The 20140-nt window shown below is 35.0% G+C and overlaps 1 protein-coding gene across 1 annotated transcript in view; it reads right to left on the bottom strand.

The window, feature by feature from the left end:
• Nucleotides 1–20140, bottom strand: part of PTPN20 (protein tyrosine phosphatase non-receptor type 20) — a 133517-nt gene that overhangs the window by 46754 nt on the left and 66623 nt on the right. Inside the window, exons 3-5 of the mRNA XM_041731215.1 lie at nt 15766–15863; nt 13078–13181; nt 6740–6742 (exon numbers count right to left, since the gene is read on the bottom strand). Coding sequence (XP_041587149.1) covers nt 6740–6742; nt 13078–13181; nt 15766–15863 — 205 coding nt within the window. The remainder of the gene's footprint in view (nt 1–6739; nt 6743–13077; nt 13182–15765; nt 15864–20140) is intronic.

The raw sequence follows: 20140 nt of genomic DNA, 5'->3' as shown, positions 1-20140 counted from the left end.
TCAATATTTACAGCAATAAGATTATTCTGTTTGACACTATAATGGTGGATATATGTCATTACACATTTGTCCCAATCCATAGAATTTACACACCAACAGTGAACTCTAATATAAATTATGGATTTGGGGTGAAGATAAGTCAATGCAGATTCATTGATTGTCACAAATATACCACTCTGGTGGGGAATACTGATAGTGGGGGAGGCTACACATATAGGAAGGCAGTAAGGATATGGGAAATCTCTGCACCTTCTGCTCAATTTTGCTGCAAACTTAAAACTGCTCTAAAAATTAATCCTATTTTTAAAAAGATAATTACTAATTATAAAGGGGTCAAATCACAAAGAAGACATAACAATGCTAAGTGTGTATGTACCTAACAGAATTTCAAAATACATGAAGAACTGATAGTGCTAAAAGAAGGAAGAATAGTCACAATTATAACTGAAGTCTTCAATACTCTTCATTCATGAATCAATGAAACAAGTACACAGAAATTTAGTAAGGACAGAAAAGAAATGAACAGCTTGATCTAACTGACCTTAATAAAACACTCTGTCCAGGGAACCCTGGGTGGCGCAGCGGTTTGGCGCCTGCCTTTGGCCCAGGGCGCGATCTTGGAGACCCGGGATCGAATCCCACATCGGGCTCCCGGTGCATGGAGCCTGCTTCTCCCTCTGCCTGTGTCTCTGCCTCTCTCTCTCTCTCTCTCTCTCTGTGTGACTATCATAAATAAATAAATAAAATTTAAAAAAAAAAATAATAAAACACTCTGTCCAAAAACATTATAAAAATTCTTCTCAACTGCACATGGAACCTTTCCCAGATAGACCATATTCTAGGTCAAAAATTAAACCTTAACAAATTAAAAAGAATTAATATAAATTATATCCTTGGACCATAATGAGATTAAACTAAAAATCAACAACATATCTGGAAAACCTTCAAATATTAAGAAAGTTCAAAGCATATTTCTAAATAACCCATGGACCAAAGAAGTCACAAGAGAAATTAAAGAACACACAAACACAAGAGAAACCTCCCCACCAAAAAAACCAAAAAACAAACAAAAATAACACACGAAAACCGACTTTAGAGTAGATTTGCGTTTACAAAAAAAAAAAAAAAGTAGAAGTACAGAGAGTTCCCATATATCTCCTGCTATAGTTTCCCCTATTTCCCCTATTATTAACATTTTATATTAGGATAATACATTTGTTAGAATTAATGAACCAATAATAATACATTATTGTTAACTGAGTCCATAGTTCATTCAGATTTCCTTAGTTTTTCCTTAATATCCTTTTATTGTTCCATAATTCCATCTAGGAGTCCTTATTACCTTTAGTTCTTATGTCTCCTTAGGCTCCTCTTGGCTGTGATGCTTTTTCAGACTTTCCCTGTGTTTGATGACCTTGGCAGTTTGAGGAGTAATGATCAGATATATTTCTAGGATGCCCCTCTATTGGAATTTTTCTGATGTTTTTCTCATGATTATACTAGGGTTATCAGTTTTGGGGAAGATCACAGAGGTAAAGTGCCATATCCATCACAACATATCAAGGGTACCTACTATCAACATGATTGATGATTATTGATGTTGACCTTAATCACCTGCTGCAGCTGTGTATCACGTTTCTCTACTATACAGTTACTCTTTTCATTCACCTTTCTGAACTGTACTCTTTAGAAGAAAATCACTATGCACAACCTACACTTAAGGGGTGGGGAGTTATGCTCCATCTACTTTAGAGTGGAATATCAACACAACTTATTTGGAATTCTTCTGCATGGGAGGTTTGTTTCTTCTTCCCATTTACTTATCTATTCAATTATTTCTTTATATTAGTAAGGACTCACAGATATATTTATTTTATATTTTGAGCTATAATCCAACACTACATTGTATTGGTGCTCAAATTGTTCCAGCTGTGGCCAATGGGAATGTGAAAGCATTCTTAAGTGAATGTAAATTAAAAGCACATTAAACTTTGGGGGGTATTGCTAAAGCAGTATTCACAGAGAGATCTGTTGTATTAAATGCTTATATTAGATCAGAAGAAAGAACTTATATCAATGAAGAAATCAATCAAATCAATAGGAAAAATACTAAAAGTACTAGTGAACTTAAAAGCTAGTTTATGGGGGATCCCTGGGTGGCGCAGCGGTTTGGCGCCTGCCTTTGGCCCAGGGCGTGATCCTGGAGACCCGGGATCGAATCCCACGTCAGGCTCCTGGTGCATGGAGCCTGCTTCTCCCTCTACCTATGTCTCTGCCTTGTCTCTGCCTCTCTCTCTCTCTCTCTCTGTATGACTATCATAAATAATAAAAAAATTTAAAAAAAAAAAAAGCTAGTTTATGGAAAAGATCAATAAAAAGACATATACCATATGGTTTCACTCACATGTGGAATTTAAGAATAAAAGAAAAAAAAGGGACAAAATAACAAACTCTTGAATAGAAAGCACAAACTGGTGGTTTCCAGAGGGTGGACAGTTAAATAGATAAAGGGGCTTAAGAGGAACAAACTTCCAGTTATGAAATAAGTAACTTACGGAGATAAAAAGTAAGCATAATGTAGCCCAATAAGATGGTAATAACATTGTGTGGAGACACACAGTGACTATACTTAGTGCGGTGAGCACTAAGCAATATACAGAATTGTTGAATCTCTATATTGCACACCTAAAACTAATATAACATTGTATGTTAAGTATACTTCAAATGAAAATAATAAAGAGAAATAAAATCGCATTGAATTTCAAAAATTAATAAATCTCTAACCAAACTTACCAACAAATAAAAGAGACAAAGCACACTTTACCAAATCAAGAATAAAAGAGAGGGCATCAATTCAGATATTACAGACATTGCAAGGTTAATAAGGAAAAATTATGAGCAATTCTAATTCCATAAACTAGACAACTTATATGAATGAGACAAAATGCCAAAGCTCATTAAAGGAAAGAGATTGATAGTCCTTTATCAATTAAAAACATTGAATATTGCAATAGGCTGAATTGTATCCCCGCCAGAGTTTTATGTTAAAGTCCTACATATTTGGATATAGGATCTTTAAAAAGATAACTAAATTAATGAAAATTCTAATCCATTATATAAAAAAAAGAATAGGACCAAGATACTACACAGGGAAAGATGGCCATCTGCAAGACAAGAAGAGAGGTCTCAGAAGAAATAAAAACTGCCAACACCTTGATCTCGGACAATAGCCTCCAGAATTGTGAGAAAATACACTTCTGTTTTATAAGCCAATCAGTAGCTAGTTTGACTAGCCAATCAGTCACTTTTTTAATGAAAGCCCTAGAAAATGAATACAAATATGTATTTTAAAACTTTACAAACACAGTTCAAGGACTAAATGGTTTCACTGAATTCTACCAAACATTTAAGAGAGCAGTAAGAGCAATTTTGTACAAACTCTTCCGGAATATAAAATAGGAGGGATCACTTCCAGACTAATTTTATGAGGGCAACTTTACCCTGATACTCAAACCAGAAAAAGACATCACAAAAAATAAAATCACAAATCAGTATCTATCATGAATATAAATGCAAAAATCCTCAACAAAATACTAGCGAATCAAATTAAGCAACATATAAAAAAGATAATACACAAAGTTAGGCTTATCCCAGGAATACAAAGTAGGTTCAACATTTGAAAATAAATCATATCAACAAAGAAGAAAAACTATGTGATCATCTCAGTAGATACAGAAAAAGCATTTTAAAAATTCAACATGCATTCATAATGAAATTCTTGGGAAACTAAAATTAGAAAGAATTTCCCTAATATGATAAAAGACATCCACAAAAATCCTACAACTAACAATATACTAAATGATGAAAAACAGAATGTATTCCCCCTAAAATGGAGTACACTCTCTTTTTTCTTATTCAGCATTGTACCAAAGGTCGCAGCTAGTGTAGTAAGTTAAGGTGGGGTGGGGGGTGGTGGTGGTAGAGAAAGCATACACATAAGAAATGTTGAAAAATAAAACCGTGTCTATTCACAGATAACATGAGTGTCTACATAGGCAAATTCCAAAAAAAAAGAATATACAAAAACATTTCTAAAATTAAGAGAGAATTTAATAAGGTAAAAGGATATAAGGACAAATCAATCATATTTCTTTTTTGTATATTTTTATTGGAGTTCAATTTGCCAACATATAGCATAACACCCAGTGCTCATCCTGTCAAGTGCCCCCCTCAGTGCCCATCATCCAGTCACCCCGTCCCCCACCCACCTCCCCTTCCACTACCCCTTGCTCATTTCCCAGAGTTAGGAGTCTCTCATGTTCTGTCACCCTCATTGATATTTCCCTCTCATTTTCTCTCCTTTCCCTTTTAATCCCTTTCACTATTTTTTTTTATATTCCTCAAACGAATGAAACCATATAATGTTTGTCCTTCTCTGACTGACTTACTTCACTCAGCAGAATACCCTCCAGTTCTATCCACGTTGAAGCAAATGGTGGGTATTTGTCATTTCTAATGGATGAGTAATATTCCATTGTATACATAAACCACATCTTCCTTATCCATTCATCTTTCGATGGACACCAAGGCTCCTTCCACAGTTTGGCTACTGTGGACACTGCTGCTATAAACATTGGGGTGCAGGTGTCCCGGCATTTCATTGCAACTGTATCTTTGGGGTAAATCCCCAGCATTGCAGTTGCTGGGTCATAGGGCAGATCTATTTTTAACTCTTTGAGGAACCTCCACACAGTTTTCCAGATTGGATGTACCAGTTCACATTCCCAAAAACAGTGCAAGAGGGTTCTCCTTTCACCACATCTTCTCCAACAATCATATTTCTACATACCAGCATGAACAATGGAAGTTAAAATATTTTTAAGTCCCATTTATAATAGCACCAAAACATAGAAGATACTTAGTTAAAAATCTAACAAAACATGTACAAGATCTGTATGTTTAAAACTATGAAACCCTAATTACTGATGAAATAAATCAAAGCAGACCTAAACAGAGTGAGGGAGAAATACTTCCATCAGGGAACACAACAATGATCCTATTGAGTTAGAACTTGAGAATGCCACCAGGGCATATTAGGTTCCTCATGCTTACTTGAAATGACAGGCAAAGAGGAGTTACCATAATGCTTGGTACAATTAAGTCTAATTTTCAAGGGGAAATTGAGTTTCTATTAAATAGTAGGGACAATAAGGAGTACGTCTAGAATGCAGGTGATCTTTTAGAGTGACTTTACAGTAATTAAAATCAATAGGAAACTTTAACAATTAAATTTAGAATGACTGCTACTAGGTTAGACCAGACAGGGAAGCACAACCCACTGAGGTGCTTGCTGAGGTCAAAGAGAATATGGAATGGGTAGAAGACAGTTCTACCAGATACAACTTTGTGACCAGTTGCACAAATGTGGATGTAATAGTTTTGAGTAAATATTCCTTTTTCAATTTAAATATGATTATATCTATATCATTATATAAATATATTTATATCATATATATTTAAATTTATAAATTAGCCAAATACTTTTGTTTTTATTTAAGGATATTAAAGGGGAGTGTTAATCAGCTTAAGAAGAAAGACATCACTCAAAGACCCAAAAGATTTTTATATCCTATTTTGAGGACCAGGTGAGACTGTGTTTTCAGTTGCCCACAGGTTAACTGTATGATCATAGATGGAACCAAAATGTTTGTATTTGGAGATTAGGTATGGCTTAAAAAGATGTGTATGGGTGGCCAAGTTAACAAAAGATTGACTGAGGTCACTTTGCAATGTCAACATGGCAAGGCTAAACTACTACTTCTCTGAGAATTCTCTTTCCCAAATATTTTCAGTTAAGATGGCTGACAAGAGAGATTCTCATGTGAGATTTTGGAAGGTCAATGTGAAGCAACTGCCTTTTTATAGTTTACAGGATAGCTGATCTCTTGACACACCTTATTCTTTACATAGAGAGGAAACTTAATATCATTGTAAATCTTTCCCAAATGAATATGTCAGGCCACTCTAATCTGAATTTCAAAAGGGTTAACATGGGTATACATGTACCCCAATGTTTATAGCAGCATTATCAGCAACAGCCAAATTATGGAAAGAGCCCAAATGTACATTGACTGGTGAATGGATATAGAAGATGTGAGATATATATATATATATATATATATATATATATATATATATATACACATACCACAACAAACAAAAAGGTTTATGTGGGAATGAACAAAGTAATCTAAAATACCATATGTAGCAATAACCCAAATAGCCCGTAAAGTTTTTTGATTCAAGTACAATTGACCTATAAATATCCTATTAGTTTCAGGTGTACAGTGATTTGATGTCTTTATACATTGAGATAATCCCCACAACATGTCTAGTTACCGTCTGTCACCAAAGTTACAATATTATTGTACAATATATTGCCTATCTTCCCTATGCTTTACATTACATGACTTGTTTATTTTATTACTGAAAGTATGTACCTCTTAATCCCCTTTACGTTTATTTTTTTTAAGTTAAGGGAAATATTTGCATTTCTAGATATTACTTAGAACTACTATAATCAAAACAGAATAATATGCCCACAGGAACAAACAAGACAATCAGTGGAAAAGTCTGGATGACAGAAAAAGATCCAAACATTTTTGGGAACTTAATATGTGATACATGTATATGTAAATTTAAATGGGAAAAGTGGCTTAGTGAATGGTACTAGTATAACTGTCTAGTACATTTTCTACAGGTCTACCATACTTAGCAATTAGCAGCAGATAGATTAGTGATCTATATAAAAATGAATGAATGAATGAATGAATGAATGAATGGAAATTCTGGGGGAAATTTAAAAGCATACTTGTACATACTTCCAGTAAAGAACTTTCTAAACATTTTAGGAACTCAGAATACTTATGAAGGTGTCCCTTCTTAGGTATGGAGCAAGGGAAGAATTTTTATTTGTCTGACAGACAAGATGTCAGCATTTCCAAAATATAAAGAGTTCCTACAAAATAGTTAGAAAAAAATGGCAGAGGATACAAATATGCAAATGAAAAAAGCTAATAAGCATACAATAAGGTACTCATTCTCATTAGCCATGAGAATAATGTGAATTATAGTAACAAGGGACCGCTATTTTTCATTCATCAGATTGGCAAAAGTTAGGAAAAGAGCTATCTAGTGATTATAAAAATATGGAAATTGGACCCTTCAAAACAGCTAGAGCAAAAATAAATTGCTCAAACTTTGGAAAGGAGTCTGATATTATCTATTAAAATAAAAATTAATATATACTTTGACCTACTAAGGAAATCTAACAAAAAAACAGTAGTACATAGGAAATATGTACATGTTGCAGGTTAGTAGTGGGAAAAAAGTCAACAGGAGAATGGGTTATAGTATTTCCATAATATGGAATATTACGCAGCTATTAATATATGATAAACTATATACACAATATGGTTTAGGTCTAAAAAATAAAGTTACAGAGTAACTTACAGCACTTTTTTTTTATCTAAACTTTAAACAGAAAATCTATGTTTTTATGTCCTTTTGTGTTCATAGAGAAATTGTTACCACTGGTCACATCTGAGTAACAATTTCAGATGATGGGAAGAAATTAACTTTTTCTCTATCTCTTTGTATTGATTTTTATTAATATACACATAAGTTGTTTGAAATTAAAATTTCTTGAACTTTATACTTTTAAAATATTTTATTAAGTATTTAGTAGATATAAAACAATAGTTAAGGAGCACCTGGGTGGCTAAGTTGGTTAATATCCAACTCTTGCTTTTGGCTCAAGTCCTGGGGTAGAGACCCTGTGTGGGGCTCTGTGCCCTCAATGTGGAGTTGGCCAGAGATTCTGTTTTTCTTCTCCCTCTGCCTCTCCCTGCCCTCCCCCCACATACTCTCCCTCTCTAAATAAATAAAATCTTAAAAAAAAACAAACACAAAACCAAACAACAAATAAAACACCGTTAAGGTATTTATACCTCTAAGGTATAAAAATAGTAACAGTATACTACCCAATGAAAAGGAGAACACTATCATCACCTCTGATGTCCCCATGTGTCCTTCCCCTGCTCCCTCAAGAGTGACCATTGTTCTGAATTGAGCTATCCCTCCTTCAGCTTCATTTGTTTTGTCTACCACATAAGCTCTTTTGCATATTCTGCAGATTTATATAGATGGAATCATATTTTCTTTTAAATCTTGACTTTTATCCTTACACTATATTTAAATGAGTCTGTTCATTTTCAGTTTATACAAATATACTACACTAATTCATCTATTCTAGTATTGAAGGATATCTGGGTTATTTCAGTTTAAGGCTATTACAAATAAGGACAGTGATAATATTCTTGTATGTGTCTTCTGGTGCAAAAGGAGGTACCTCCAAGCTAAGTAACTAGGGCAACTGCTAGGGCATTGGGTATGTACATATTTAAATATGCTAAATTGTTTTTCGTTGTGCACCATACTCACCAATATTGATTATTGTCATACTTTTTAATTTTTAACAATTTAGCCAGTGTAAATTGTTATTTCACTGTGGTTTGATTTTCACTTCCTTGATTAAAAATTAGGTTGAACACCTTTTCGTATTTCCTTTTCCGTGAAGTGCCTACTGATGTCTGTCTGGTCAGTTTGTGCTGCTACAACTTATAGACCGTGGGGCTTAAAAAACAAATATCTATTTCTCATAGTCTTGGAGGCTGGAAGTCTGAGACCAGGGTGCCAGCATGGTCCAGTTCTCCCTGAATGCCCTCTCCCAAGTTTGCAGATGGCTCCTTTCTTCCTGCCTCCCCATACAATGGAAAGAGAGCTCTTGTTCCATTGTTCCCTTATACAGGCACCAATCCAATCCCATTATGGGGCTTTGCCCTCATGACCTCATTTTTAACTCAATTAACTCCCCCAAGACCCCATCCTGAAATGCTATCACACTGGAGATTCAATATATTAATTTGGGGGTTGAGGGTAGAAAAGTAGTCTGTAGTATTGCTCAGTTTTCTCCTGTTTTTACTTATTAATTTGTAGCTCTTTATGTTTTCTGGCATTAATTCTTTATTAGCACAGACCTCAGTAACAGGCCCCAGGAGGAACCTAACCCTGAAGTAAAAATGCAGAGGAGGGGACTGGGAAAAACAAAGAGGCTATGGTCTGCTTTCCTGGGGGAACTGGCCTTACTTCCAGAGCTGGGCTAAGCCATTCTCTTTTCTTACAGAAACCAATGCCATATGGTATTGACATTAGTTGTCACTGGGAGACTGGAATAAAGTGAAACAAAATCATCTAATCATCATATCTGAACACAGATAGAACTCAAAGGAATAACCCTCCATATATACCAATGGTAAGTTCCTTGTTCTTCCTGCTGTTGCTGCAGCAGTTTGAATAAAGCTTCTTTATTTTTTTCACCTCAATCTACGAATATTCCCAAAGATTCAGTTCCACAGATGTTTACCATATTACTTTACATTATAATGATACTTATAAAAGAACTACCCTAAATGATAGACAAGAAGAGATGGACTATAAAGGTTATCGTGCACTCATATAATGGAATTTTAGCTTCTAAAAACTGTAGTGTCAATATGTGTTTGTTAAAAAGACATGTTTACAAAGGAATATGCTCATTTTTATTTTAAAAATATATTTGTATTCAAAATTCCACTTCTGGGATCCTTGGGTGGCTCAGCAGTTGAGCGTCTGCCTTCGGCCCAAGACATGATCCTCGGGTCCCGGGATCGAGTCCCACATTGGGCTCCCTGTGAGGAGCATGCTTCTCCCTCTGCCTGTGTCTCTGCCTCTCTCTCTCTGTGTGTCTCTCATGAATAAATAAATAAAATCTTTAAAAAATTCCACTTCTGCCTAAAATGTAGAAAGCTAGTGTGAGCATCACTAACAATATAAAAAACTTGAAAAACACAAAATAAAAACAGGAGAGTTGTGATTGCAGAACAATCAAGTAGTCTGAAATCAAAGGAAAAGAAAGACTCCTCCAAGGAGAGACAGGTCACCAACACTGGCTCACTTATAGCGATCAATGGAAGAAAGAGATGCCATATACAATACAAGTGGAAAAGAAGAATTGAGATTAAAAAAACAATATATTGTTGAAGGCTGAATGTGGCCTAGTGTAAGAGCACAGAATTCCAGGAAGCCACAGACACTAGAGAGTTTGCAGCACCTGCATAGACTCAACAGGCCTCTAATAGTTGCTCATGAGAAAGAACTGGACACAGAGTAGGAAATGGAAGAAATCCTTTCCTTGGTGGCACAGGGTTAGAGAATAGTTTATACACTGCCACTGTGGACCTACCTCTCTGCATAGAACAAGTCTTCAGCTGAAGGAGGAAGTACAGCAAATGCTATTGTTCACAGGTGAAGAACCAATGCAGTTGAAAAAGGCTAAAGAAAAATCCTTTACTCCTGGAGGAAAGGCAGGAAACGGTCCTGAGCTCAAGATCTTACACCGGTACTATCACAGTCTCCTACCTGCTAAGCAAGGACCAGGAAACCTTCTCCCATAGTAAACTTGCCAAAAATACAAAGCAGAATTTGCACGCCATAGTAAGGAGGGGAGCATCACTGATCAAGCCTTTGCCCCCCCCCCCCATGACAACCAGGAACCGAGAACCTGCTAAGGCTGAGACTGGACTATGACCACAAAGAACAACTCTGCCCTGCTATCCAAGCCAGCCAGCACCAGGCCACCACCAGAGCAGGAGCATGAGTATAGGGAAGAGCCCTTCTGAAGCATTGGTATGCAGGGTAGGCTTAAAGCTGAGGACAGAACAGAAATGTGAAAAGAAACTCTCTAGCATTGCAGTTGCCTCCTTAAGTACAATTCAAATCTTAAGAAGTTTTAAATCAATAGTCCACTGTAGGTAATGACAGCAACACAAAACCAAAATCCAGCTCATGTCCCAAATACACTAAATTAAGAACCTACACTAATGGCCTGGCAGAGGAACAGGCATGACTATTTCCAGGCATAAATTCTATTTAGCTCAATCTCTACTTTTCTACCCCCAACATCAACACTATCAAAATTTACAAGACATACAAGAAGCAGCAGAGCAATGACAAAAATCACTGTCCAAAAAACAAGGCAATCTCAAAACAACAACAACAACAACTTAGAAATGACTCATATGTTAAAATCATGAGAGAAGAAGTTCTAAATAACTGTGATTAATATGTTTAAGATCTTATGAAAAAGGTATATAAAATGTATGAACAGATAGGGAACTTGAACAGAGAAGGAAACTATAAGATAAAGTCAAATGGAAGTTTTCTCAATAAAAAGCTTTGTAAGAGGGGTGCCTGGGTGGCTCAGTCGGTAAAGCATCTGCCTTCAGCTCAGGTAATGATCCCAGGGTCCTTAGATGGAGCCCCACCAGCATAGGGCTCCCTGCTCAGCAGGGAATCTACTTCTCCCTGTCCTTCTGCCCCTCCTCCTTCTCATGCTCGCTTATGCCCAACCACACATGTGCTCTCTCTCAAATAATTAAATAAATTAAAACTTTGTAAGAGAGCTAAAGAATGTTTTCACATGGGCTCATTAGTAGACTAAGAGCAGAGGAAAGAGTCAATAAACTTGCAGATGAGTTGGTAAAAATTACCTTAGACTAAAACACGAAGAGAAAAGAGTAGAAGGAAAAAAGAGAAAAAGCATATAGGCACAGCCCCTTTGGGAAACAGTTTGTGACTTGTGACTCAGAAATCCCACTCCTAGATATATTTACCTTAAAGAAATGGGATCATTGATTTACACAAAAACTGGTATGTGAATGTTTGTAGTGCTTTTGTCCATAATTGTCAAAATGTGGGAACACCCAAATGTCCCTCAACTGCCAAATAGATAAACAAACTAGTATAGTCATACAGTGGAATATACTCTTCAGAAAAAAAATTAAATACCAATAAAAGCAATGATGGAGACAAATACAAACAGGGTTACTCTAAGTGAAAGAAGTGGCACTCAAAAGGCAGGATATTTATGATTCTATTTATACCACACTTTGGAAAAGACAAAGCTAACAAGAATGAAAACAGATTACTGGTTGTCAGGTACTGGTGGTGGGGTGAGGGGATGACTGACTACAAAAGAACAGAAGAGAAATATGAAGAGTGAAGGAAATGCTCAGTATTTGATGGTGGTGGTAGACCTCTGTCTAATCTCACAGAACTGTATGCTAAAAGGATGAATTTTACCATATGTAAATTAAACTTTAGTATTTAAAAAGTATTTTCTTATAAATTAGTTTTGTGTCAGATCTTTATTTTAATAATTACACAGTGTGAGATTGCCTGAATTAGATTTGACTTTTTCCAAATTTAAAAAAGTCAATGGAGATGATTCCAGCACTTGAACTAAGGTTGAAATGAGTGATCTCTATAATCCTCTCTAACTCCAAGGTTTTTTGAAGTATGGGATTCCTCAATCTCACACTTACAGATTTTACATATATATCAATTTATAAGTTCTATATTTATAATTTTTATAACTTATATACATGTAAATATATGTTCATGTTTACATTTATGTTTATATTATATACAAATGTAAATACATATACACAATTTTGAATATTGAATATTACGATTTATTTTTTAAACATATTTGTATTTTCTTTTTTCCTTACAGCATGATTGTGTGTAATCAAAAAAAAGTTACTATTTGACTTATAAAATATATGCTGTGGAACAAATTAAGAAAATGAGGAAGCAGGTCATATGTAAGTCTATATAAATCTGTCATGCCTAGTATAAGAAAATATAAATAGTTCATTTTATTAAATTGACATGTTTGATATATTAAGATATTTAAATAAGAGAGAAATTTGCCTTTACAAAGGTGGAGTGTGGAGCATTTTCTTCATTCTCAAAAAAAAAATCCTAAGAAATCATGCATTCCCCACCTAAAAACGTTTCTCCTAGCTTTTTCCTGCATTTATAACAGAAAATTCTTTGTTCATACCTTTGAAATAAAGACTCTTCAAAAAAAAGTCTCTTCAAGAATGTGGTAATAAAAATAGGATCAAGTCATACCAGAAAGCTGAGGAGGGACAGTCTGCGATGGCCCTGCAAGCTCTTCATCCTCACTGCTCGACTTGTCTCTTAGAAAGGAGCCCCTGGTGGCCCATATGCTCTCACTATCGCCAGAAAAGAAATTTATATATTTTTTCATGGTTTAAAAGAATATATACATTTATGAAAAAATCTCTGATCATCTATATGAATTACTCAGTTGACATTCATCTCCATTTTGGTTCAGCCATGTACTTCTGTTGTCAGCACATGGAACTGGCCCACTTCCACAAAGATCACTCCCAAGTCCCAACATCTGATCACAAACTCCACCTCTTCCCACATTTACCTGGCTTGCAAACTAGCTATCTTGGGCCAATCAATCCATCTATTCCCCTTCTTTCCTCCTTTACCTAGGCTGTGGGAGAAAAGACTTGCAGTCACTGGGATTTCCAATATCAACAGAAAGCCACCTGGAAAACACTGGTATGTCTCTGTTGAGTTTCCTCTACTTTCTTTCACGGCATCTAATTCTGAACCACTGTCTTAATGTAAACCCTATCTTAATTCTCTGCCTTAGTAACAATATAGGCCCTTCTAGAAAAGCCAGAAAGCAAGAACACATTCAACTTACTGTCTTAAAATGTGTACTTACATACATCAACATTTCTAATTATTCCTTACTTTCTCCCTGATCAGAATTAATCCTTCTACATTCAATTCCATGCCTTCTGTCTCCTAAGACTTTTTTCTAAAATTATCTTTTTATATATATAATTAATCTCCCCCACGTACAAATAAATTCTTCCATAACATGAGAATACTTGACTCTCCCTGATCTTAAAAATAGAAACCCTTTTCAACTTTTTGTACCTTAACATTTTTTCAAATACTAGCCACATTCTCTTTCTGTTCCTTTCCAGCTCCTCATCACTCCATTTACTTGTTGCACTTTGATTTGCAACCCCACTTAACAGAAGTCTCTTAATGTGATTTCTGGTTCTAATCTTTGATGTCTAGAAAAAAACTCTCCCTAAATTCAAATTTAGTTCTACCCACCCACCAACTTCAGATAAACTCAAGCCCCTCACAGAAGTCTAAATACTGGCAATCTGGCCCCTTCCTATTTTTTCATCATCATCCCTACTAATCTCCAACATGCATCTTATGCTTTAACCTTAACAAAATAAATGCCTTTTTCTTTTGCTTCTGTGAGTCATTTCAACTTTCTTATTCTTTCTCCTTCTTATCTTTTTTTTAGATTACTATAAATATCTCATTGTTCCCCATTTCTTGCCAGATATCATCCACTTTGCTACCAGCCTTCCTCTTCCTAGAGGTAGACAGACAGACATATGCATGAATCCACAAAGAACAATTCCATCTGTACTTTCTTTTCATTTTAACAAACTGACTAATGTACATACTCCTTGGTTTCACGTATATCAAGTTCCTTTGCACTCTGGCCCATATTATATTATTGGCTCTACTTATTATCTTCTCAAGCTTCTTGGCATTCCAATTCACAGGTACCCTACAGCTCTTGACACTAACATCTCTCACCATTAATAAGATATTTCCACAACTTACCTTTGTTCAAACTTCTTCCCCCAGCTTGAAATTTTTCCCCTCCTCTTCCTCCTGCTATACTGCTACTTATTTAAGATCCTAAATTCAAATTAAATATCTTCTATTGAAAGAAGCTGGTGAGAAACTGCCCCCATGCATATTTCTCTGTCTTCTGTATTCACAATTCTTGTACTTTGGCTTTATAATGCTACAATACTATATTGTAGTTAAATTTATCTTTTACATATGTTTCCCTAATTAAACTATAATTAGGATTAAACTATAAACTAAACTATAAACTAATTAAATTAAACTATAAACTAATTAAACTATAAACTAAAGGGCAAGAACTGTGCAATATTTTGCTTTTGTATACACTGCTTACTATATACTTAGTCTAATAATTGATATATACTATTAACATATAACAGGATATCAAAACATCTTTTTAATTATTTGCTCACTTAATGCACTTTGGGAAGTTGTATATACAAGTTCTATGCCATACACACTATTATGCAGTACTATTTCAATGACTGTAACTAATATTACTTATAGGGATCCCTGGGTGGTGCAGCGGTTTGGCGCCTGCCTTTGGCCCAGAGCGCGATCCTGGAGACCCGGATGAAATCCCACGTCAGGCTCCCTGCATGGAGCCTGCTTCTCCCTCTGCCTGTGTGTCTGCCTCTCTCTCTCTCTCTCTCTCTCTCTGTGTGTGTGTGTGTGTGACTATCATAAATCAATAAAAAAGTATTACTTATAAGTCTCTATGGAAATATGCTCATTAAAATGTTCTCTTATTTGATATGATTTTGCATGTAACACCTAAATTTGCCCTCTCCACAGCTCCTAACACATTTACAAAGACTCTGGAACTGTATAATTGTTGGAGATGACAAATTAAATTTTTTAGGAGTATCTTTTTCTTGTGTTGATATCATCTTTATGAAATCATAAATACATCCTATTTCTAGCCAAATTGGGTTGTACTTACTACAAAGTACAAGTTATCTCTTGTACTACAAGTTCAAGTTATCTCTTGAAAAACTAATCAAACATTTGAGGGCCATTATTCAGTCTCCACTAAGAGGGCTACCTATGAGCATGAATAAAAAGAAAGCTCACTAAATGAGGCTGTACCTTTCTGTAGCATCTTTGAAAAGATCTTCATAATTACTGGGTTGGAAGTTCTGAACAGAGAGTTTTACCTTCTCTGAGCTATCTGCATTTTCTAAATCCTAAGAAAGAAGAAAGAAAACAAAATTATGGCTGTGATTTTAGGAATGTATAGTTTAAAAGAAATATGATTTATATAGTTTAAAAAGCTATATAAGCTTCTTAAGAGAAGACCAATAAAGTCTTCAGTAATATAATTAAAACCACAATCACAGTCAGTGTATTTTTCCCCTTAGAAAAATCACTTGAAATGTATTACTCCCTATATTATATATTTTACAATCTGTCAAAACAGTATAAAGTACTATGCATATACAAGTGAGTTTTTACTGAATCATTCAAGTTATTTTCTAAAAGTTGATAAAAATATAAGCTTCATTCTCAATAAAGAAATCACTGTAGCCCAGAGAAAACTCATGAGTGCTTATCACATTCAATTTACTGTAAATACAAAATTCTTAGCATTGTATTTATATTTTAGTGCTTATATAATCTAAACCAGTAATTCTGTCTCTACCATGAGATTCTGTATTGTCCTATAAACTTTAGTTCATTCTGTTGCATTCAGAATCCTTATAGAAAAAAAAGTTAGATGAAAAAAATCACATTAAATAAAGATTCAGTAATCAATATTTTAGCCTTCAATTCTGCTTCAGTTAATCCATTCATTTGACAAATTCTTTTCTGAAGACCTGGTATATGCAGATACTCTCCTTAGTGCTATAGATAAAACCATGAACAAGAGAGGTGTGTGTTCTGCCTTTGTGGAACATATATATTCTCACGAGGAGAAAGAAAATACATGAGCAAACGTACAAATTACAGCTGGTGGTGTTAATGCAGTAGCAGAGTATGGTGACCCATAACTGCCATTTACCTAAAAGATGAAAGGAAGAGCAAAGAGAAAGGGAAGCATCCTGAGTAAAAGAAACAGCAGATCCGAAGTCCAGGAAGCCTTCCATGGTCTAGCCTCTGCTTAACTCACCACCCTCATTCATGCCTATTTCTCATGAAGCATCTCAAGCCATAGCCGATACTATGTCTTTTCATCTTTTCTGAGGTTATCTTTCAATGGCCTCAATTGTATAGAACTTCTTCATCTTCCCCTCTTGCTAATATGTTTATGTGTGTATGTGTGTGTGTTTTACTTATTCCATGAAATTTCTTAGACCTGGAATACCTCTTGTGGGCATACGTACAGACATCATTTCAGAACATAGACTCAAACACAATCAATTTTAGAAACAAGCATGTTAATGGAAAGATGTAAACAAATGCCTAGCACTCTTATCAAGCATATTCATTTTGCTGAACAAATCAAAATATAACTTACTAATATGGATAAGGATTGCTTGAGATATAAAGTTAACTTATATTTTAGCAGTTGTTTGGTAAATACATTAAATTCTACTGGATTAGCTAATTGCTATTTTGAATAACATATAAAACATAAAAAGTCCTTCCTTGTGGTAAGCATAGCAAAAGGTACAGAGTTGTTGCAATACTATGCTGGACACCAGAAACTAATGTAACATTGTGCATCAACTATACTCAAATAAAAATAAGTAGAAAAAGAAAAATTAAAAAAAATAATTAAAAAGCCTTCCCTATGCAAGTAAGAAAAATAAAAACCCTCAAATATTTTTACAAAATTTCTTAACATTTGCTTTTAATATTTTGAGATTAAATTCACCTAGAATCAATTTCAGTGTAAAGTGTACCTTGCTCACTCTGCTCAACCACCAACAGTGATCTTGCACTCAACTGGACATTCACAAGATCCAATAGGCCACACCTGGTACCAGATGAGCTTTGCAAAAAGATATAGGTGAAGAGCCACATGTCAACAGAAAAGCCTTAGGCTTGTCCCCATCAGAAGTCCTAAGAGCATTCTAGTGTAAGCTCAGGTGAGTGGGTACCTAAGTCTCCCGGCTTAGAAATATCAAGCTACACAGGAACCAGTATCTCTTACAATAATTCATGAACCCACATTAACCCCTATTTGTACTCTTCATAAGACATTATCATCCTAGTCATAATCTTTCCAATCCAGGGGTCATTTTTACCATAACCAATGCCACCTGGTAACACAGCTGGTAGTCCATCTTTATCAAGTTTTCAGAGAAACAGGATGCTGGAAGGCTAACAGAAGATCATTTCTTCAGTGTGAATAATAAAAGGTTCTGCTTATATTTATTCAAAGGTAGTATTTTACTTTTCCTATTGGAATAAGGAATTGTACCACACCACTAATTGAGCAGACCACTATAGAAATCTACAATGTCACCTGTCACATAAAAAGTTCCCATTTGTATATGGGTCTTTTTCTGGAACTTCTACGCAGTTTCATTGGTCTTATTTGCTACTTCCTATACTACTACCATATTTCTTTAATTTCTGTAGCATTATAATAAGCTTTGACAACCTGCAGTGCCAGTGCCACATATATACTTTTGCTTCCTTTCCTAATACTGTCTTGCCTATTCTTGACCTCCTGTTTTCCCAAAAGTATTTTAATCAGCTGATGAAATTGCACAATACACACACATACAAAAAAAAACTTTGAAATTTTAATTGAAAGTAAGTTAAACTATTTTGTAGTTTAATATAACTGAGGTGTCTGGGTGGCTCATTTGGTTGGGCCTCTGACTCTTGATTTTGACTCAAGTCATGATCTCAGAGTCATGAGACTGAGCCCCAGGTCAGGCTCCACATTCAGCAGGGAGTTGGCAGGAGATTCTCTTTCTCCCTCTCCCTCTGCCCCTCCTCCTGCTCTCCCTCTCTAAAATAAATAAATCTTCAAAAATATAAATAAGTTAGAGAAAACTGCTTTCTTCATTAGGTCTTATTATACAATAATAAAATATAGCTATATACCAAAATAGTTTAAAATATTCTCAAGAAAAGTAATTCATACCTTTTCTTAGATTGACTCCTACATACTTTATAGTCAGTACCATTGTAAATGTAATGGTATAATCTATCATGGTAGATAATTTGATATTTGGTATACATGTGCTAACAACCAGTAATGAGCAAACCACAGTATATTGTAATTCTATATTTATTCTATTATAAATATTTTAAATTTCCACTATGATTTCTTCTTTGACCCATGAGTTTTAAGTATGTCCTTGATTTTCAAATGTGTGTTTTCTCTATTTGTGGTTGACTTCTAACTGCATTTCTTTATGTCAGAGGCCACAGTCAATACTATGAAGATTATTTGAAATTGAGATATTTTTTGATTTGGTTCATGGTAAATTTTTTTAAAGATTTATTTTTATTTATTTATGATAGACATAGAGAGAGAGAGAGGCAGAGACACAGGCAGAGGGAGAAGCAGGCTCCATGCCGGGAGCCTGATGCGGGACTCAATCCTGGGACTCCAGGATCATGCCCTGGGCCAAAGGCAGGTGCGAAACTGCTGAGCTACCCAGGGATCCCCGGTTCATGGTAAATTTTTATAAATGGTCCATGTATGCTTGAAAAGAACATATGTTCTCTAACTTTTGTTTTTTGTTTTAATATTTTATTTATTTATTCATGAGAAACACAGAGAGAGAGAGGCAGAGACACAGGCAGAAAGAGAAGTAGGTCCCATTCAGGGAGCCTGACACAGGACTCAATCCCCGGTCTCCAAGATCAGGCCCTGGGTGGAAGGCAGGCGCCAAACCGCTTAGCCACCCAGGGATCTGCCGTATTCTCTAACTTTTGGATGAAATTTCTATAGATAATTTCATTCTATCTTCCTAAATTTTTTATAATTTCTATACTCTTAAATATTGTATATTCTTTTAATAAAAGAGATGTTTTTAAATGGTGATATCATAGTGAATTTAACAATTTCTCCTTATAATTCTGTTCAATACTGATTTATATATTCTGGTGCTTATAAATTTAGAATTTTATATCTTCCTTGTGAACTAAACCTTTTAGTATTACATAGTGACCTCTCAAGCCTAATACTTTCTGCTTTTAAGTCTATTTGTCTGATATTACTATACCTTCATTGGTTCTCTTTTCTAAGTGTTGCTCTGTGTATTTTAATTCTTTTACTTTAAACATCAAGGGAAAATGTCCCCCAAATATTTCTTCTCATTAAACTACACAAATGACCAACAAATTAAATGAGTTCTACCAAGCTGGCCAACTCCTGAAACTAGGTTATCAACACTTGTTGGTAAAACAACTCCCTAACATTAATTTCAGGAAAATTAAAAAGTAATATGAGGATTGGAATTAAGGTGATGCTGGCCTCATACAACGAGTTTGGAAGTATTCCACCTCTTTCTATCTTTCAGAACAGCTTTAGTAGAATAGGTACGGTTTCCTCTTT

The sequence above is a fragment of the Vulpes lagopus genome, chromosome 2 (genome assembly GCF_018345385.1).
Source record: "Vulpes lagopus strain Blue_001 chromosome 2, ASM1834538v1, whole genome shotgun sequence".
Lineage (NCBI taxonomy): Eukaryota > Metazoa > Chordata > Mammalia > Carnivora > Canidae > Vulpes > Vulpes lagopus.
This window is presented reverse-complemented; position numbering and strand designations above follow the sequence as displayed.